The sequence below is a fragment of the Loa loa genome (assembly GCF_000183805.2).
Source record: "Loa loa unplaced genomic scaffold supercont3.33, whole genome shotgun sequence".
NCBI classification, from domain to species: Eukaryota; Metazoa; Nematoda; class Chromadorea; order Rhabditida; family Onchocercidae; genus Loa; species Loa loa.
The window spans coordinates 1-3,957 of NW_018108213.1; the positions used below are offsets into that span (position 1 = coordinate 1).

General features: G+C 32.3%; 1 protein-coding gene across 1 annotated transcript; it reads right to left on the reverse strand.

Moving 5' to 3' along the window:
- Nucleotides 1–25: 25 nt before the first annotated feature.
- Nucleotides 26–3,282, reverse strand: LOAG_13317 (hypothetical protein). Its single transcript, XM_020448668.1, has 5 exons — nt 3,058–3,282; nt 2,571–2,663; nt 1,993–2,195; nt 1,361–1,555; nt 26–225 (listed from the first exon to the last, which is right to left on the reverse strand). The coding sequence occupies exons 1-5, from the start codon at nt 3,220–3,222 to the stop codon at nt 168–170; spliced, it is 714 nt and encodes a 237-aa protein (XP_020301208.1). The 5' UTR covers nt 3,223–3,282; the 3' UTR covers nt 26–167.
- Nucleotides 3,283–3,957: the final 675 nt, after the last annotated feature.

Sequence of the window (3,957 nt, forward strand, 5' to 3'; positions counted from 1 at the left end):
CTTTCGCCTGATATTAATGTGCAAACCTGATCTGCAGTGGTGAAAAACATTTGTGCCCACGTAAAGAATGGAAATCCGGCACCTTGTGGATAAGTTGTTAGAAGTTTGCAAAGGGATATTCCGTGGCACTTCACCATATTCTATGTATGAAATTGCGTCATTTTTCATTAAACTTCGCCTTTTTTTGGTTCCAGTTCGTCCTCCTTCTCCAAATGATCGCCGCTACTAAATCAATTCAACTATAGATGGATTCAAACATGTATTTAGTAAACCTATTTCTATTTCTGATCTTCAAAAATGCACCATTTGATTCATGTCATTTATTATTACCTTCATCATCATTTGTGAATTATGACTTTACATTTCTAGTTGTATAATTTCGAAAACTTTCATATCTAGCCTGAACGATAAAGATTTGCTCAAGTATAACTATTATACATCGAGTAGTAATACGCAATAGACAAGTGATTGGAAGCCTGATAATAGTCAAAAAATGCTTTTCATTAAAATACACGTCAACAATCAGTTCATGTACCACACATTTTTCGAATTATACTTTTAAATTCTTTGTAGCAAAAGTTGCAATAAACTCAGACAATTTCTCTATAAAGTGAATCAATACACTGATTACTGGCTTTGTAGTCCGCTATGAGGGCTATAAGAGGAACAGCTGTTCGCTGTGGATCAAGACCAGGGCGAGTCACAACTGTTTATAGCTTCATCTATCGTCGATAAAAAAAATTTTGATAGGAAAAAGGCATTCCCATTAGCAAAATTATCAATCTTATTTTTTATTCTACATTGTAAAAGCATGTATTATGCTGCCAACAAACATTTGAAATGGTTTCCCACTGGATGTTGGCAACAGAGGTAGAGGAATTTTGGTTGTATAGAATGTCTTATTTCCCAAGTCATAATCCGAATGTAATTAATCTGATCAACAGATCTCAAATTTAGCTTGCAATCCTTAAGATCATTGGATCAATTATTAATTTTCTTATATTTCCAAGATGTTTCGGAACATTCTTCAATCAAAAAGAGATCAGAAATCGTCTTGTCCTCAATTTTTGGATCTTTATAATTTTAGGTCTGTAAACACGATCAATGATTTCTAGAGAATTTTTGAGAGATCATTGGATCATTGAAGGGGAAAAGAATGGAAGAAATCCTATGGACTAATGCAAATGAAAGATGAGTTGCAGAAGATTGTATTAAGGATGAAATCTGAAGGGTCTAATTTGTTGTTCGTCTATTCACAGATCAAATTTAACCTTTTCATCTATTCGTAGATCAAATTAGATAAAATAGTTGCAGTACTAAGGCGTGACATTACACTCCAGCAAAACTGTCAAATTCTTACCTTTGCATTTCTACAGCAGCATAATCAGCACAATCAACTTCGAATCGTACCAGCAGTTTGAACTGGCCAAACTGATAAGAAACGAGCTGGAAAAATGGGCCAGTAGTGAACTTTGACCTTGCTTTTGTCATTTTGCATTTCAATGCTTGATCAAATGTTACATGACCAATTTCCATGAGATCTGATGCTTCCATTCTAAAAATACTGCTGTGTCGTTTAGAACTGTTTTTACACACAGTTGCACAAAAATTTTAGTTTGAAAATTCCTAACAAAATTTCTGACGAAGGAGGATAACATCTCTTTCTAGCTTCTTAAACTAGTAATTGCTTTTTATATTAAAAATCATTGCTATAAACTGAAAAAGTATGGAAAGTCAGCTCTCTGAACGATATGAACAATGTCATATTTAATTTAATCGGTATTTTGATCGTAATTATGAGACGAGATCAAAAGATAAACGATTGAAATATCATACTGTAAAATTCTTAATATGCGATAACGCTTATAATCAAAACGTTTTTGTAAAATCATATCAAAATGAACAGGTGCTGATTAATGGATTCACAAAATCAAAATCAATAAAAATTTAGTACAAATTTGTTATTTTATTTCATCTACAGCGTGCTATTACCTTGTTAATAAAACGGTTTTCCCTATTCGTTCTACATCAATTCGAAACAATCCATCGCCAGCTTCCTGCGCAAATGCGAACAATTTCTGCAAGTTTACAGCATCGGTGATAAAATTGTAGTCGTTGAAATTAATTGGTTTCTTTGTCTTTGCTGTTATGTGATGCGCAGCTAATATAGCTGCGTCTAACGAACCAGTCGGAATCTGAAAGGTCGCTGATTAAATTGAATGTTTGCATCAATAAATAGCTCAGTGACTTTTGGCACTTTCTGATAAAATATCAGTTTTTACTTGGATAACCTAATTTTCATACCAGCTGATTTCTGTCAGCCCGGCACATCTTGTTTCAAGGTTAAAATCATACTTTTGAACCAGTTGTTGGGGAAACACCTCTGGCTTGCAAAGATAAAAGAAAATAAATTTCATGGAAGAAAATAAGCCTCATAAATAACAGCAATTAAGTTATTGGTAGCTGATTTGTGCAAATATGAAGGTCTTTATATGCATCAAAAAAATAGAAATTTTAGATTTAAACTCCATTCAAGTTTCTTATGCGTTTACAATGTTCAAAAAGCAAACTTTTAAGTGATTGACATCATATATAACCACACCGTGGTCCTGCTGTAGTTTGCCGCCTGCCCAGAAGAAAGATTCCGGAGGCATACCAGGCATCTAAATAAAAATGAACTATGAATTTTCGTTAGCTATGAACGAATCACTGGCTGCCTGGTTAATAATTGGCCACCTAGCTAGATGATAAAATGCAGTATTATTCATTACAAAAGCAGAACTTCTACAAAACTAAGGAAATTTGTAATAAATTTTTACATTTAAAGGGTTTTTTCATTTTTTCCACAAACAACCCTTTTTAATGTAACGCATGAAGTTTCTTGCATTACAATATATAAAAATTGTTATTTGTTTTAGTAAGAAGGAAAAAAAAGATAAGAAATGGAAACAGTTGTTTTGTGAACAACATACAATGGCAATTACCTGGTAATTTTTACCTGAGTAATAGTGGAAGTTATTTCTTTAAGGTTATTTATGACAAATAAATAAAACTTACAACGATGGTAGGTGTCTCGTCGTTTAAATACCATTGATATGAGCCGATTCTTTCGACAAATTTCGTGGATGTTGGTCCACCTTTCCCAGATAAATTCACAAGCGGTAAAAGGCCATATGGCTCTTCTTCCAAACCGTCAAATAACCAAAACCCTTCAGCTGACATACTTGAAGGCTGAAGGCTTGCTTTCCTCGATTCTTGAACGTTGTATGTTACAAGCTGAAATCCTGTCCGCGATTTTTTGCATCAGTTGAAAAAGATTTTATCTAAGATTTTAATGACCCAGATTTTGTTCAGAAACAACTCGAAAGTAAAAAAAATTAAATTAAGAGGGAAAATTAAGTGGCATTATTTATCGTCACTAGAGGTCTGATACACCGTACTCTTTTATCCGATCTTATCTTTCCCTCCCCCATTTATAGCCAATATTATATAATTTTTTCCCATCTCGATAGTTTTCTCGCCAAAATATCACACCAAAAGATTTTCATATTTTCCAAACAACTTTCGTAAGGAAAGTAACTAAGGCAGCACAACATATATAAGCAAATCGAGGTGTTGAAAACTCGCCATATTTTATAACTCAAACCTATTTCTCAAATTTTTTTGAAGAATGTGAGAATTCAGAAATTCTTAAAAAGATGAAAAACCGGCCTATTGTTTTACTCACAATCTCTATGTAAAAGTCAAACCCGAGTAGACGAGTAGACGTTTCTATGCAAAATTCGTAAAATCTGATTTCAATTGCTACAAAGCTCTCAGGCTAAATTCCTATGTATATATATATATATATATATATATATATATATATATATATATATATATATATATATATATATATATATATATATATATATATATATATATATATATATATATATATATATATATATATATATA

What these genes read in the sequence shown, in the direction of transcription:
- LOAG_13317 (XM_020448668.1), bottom strand. Translation starts at nt 3,222, where the DNA reads ATGTCAGCTGAAGGGTTTTGGTTATTTGACGGTTTGGAAGAAGAGCCA. An exon ending in ACGAGACACCTACCATCGTT is followed by an intron (nt 2,664 to 3,057) that starts GTAAGTTTTATT and finishes ATTTTTATTTAG; the next exon opens with ATGCCTGGTATGCCTCCGGA. An exon ending in AAAACCGTTTTATTAACAAG is followed by an intron (nt 1,556 to 1,992) that starts GTAATAGCACGC and finishes CAGTATTTTTAG; the next exon opens with AATGGAAGCATCAGATCTCA.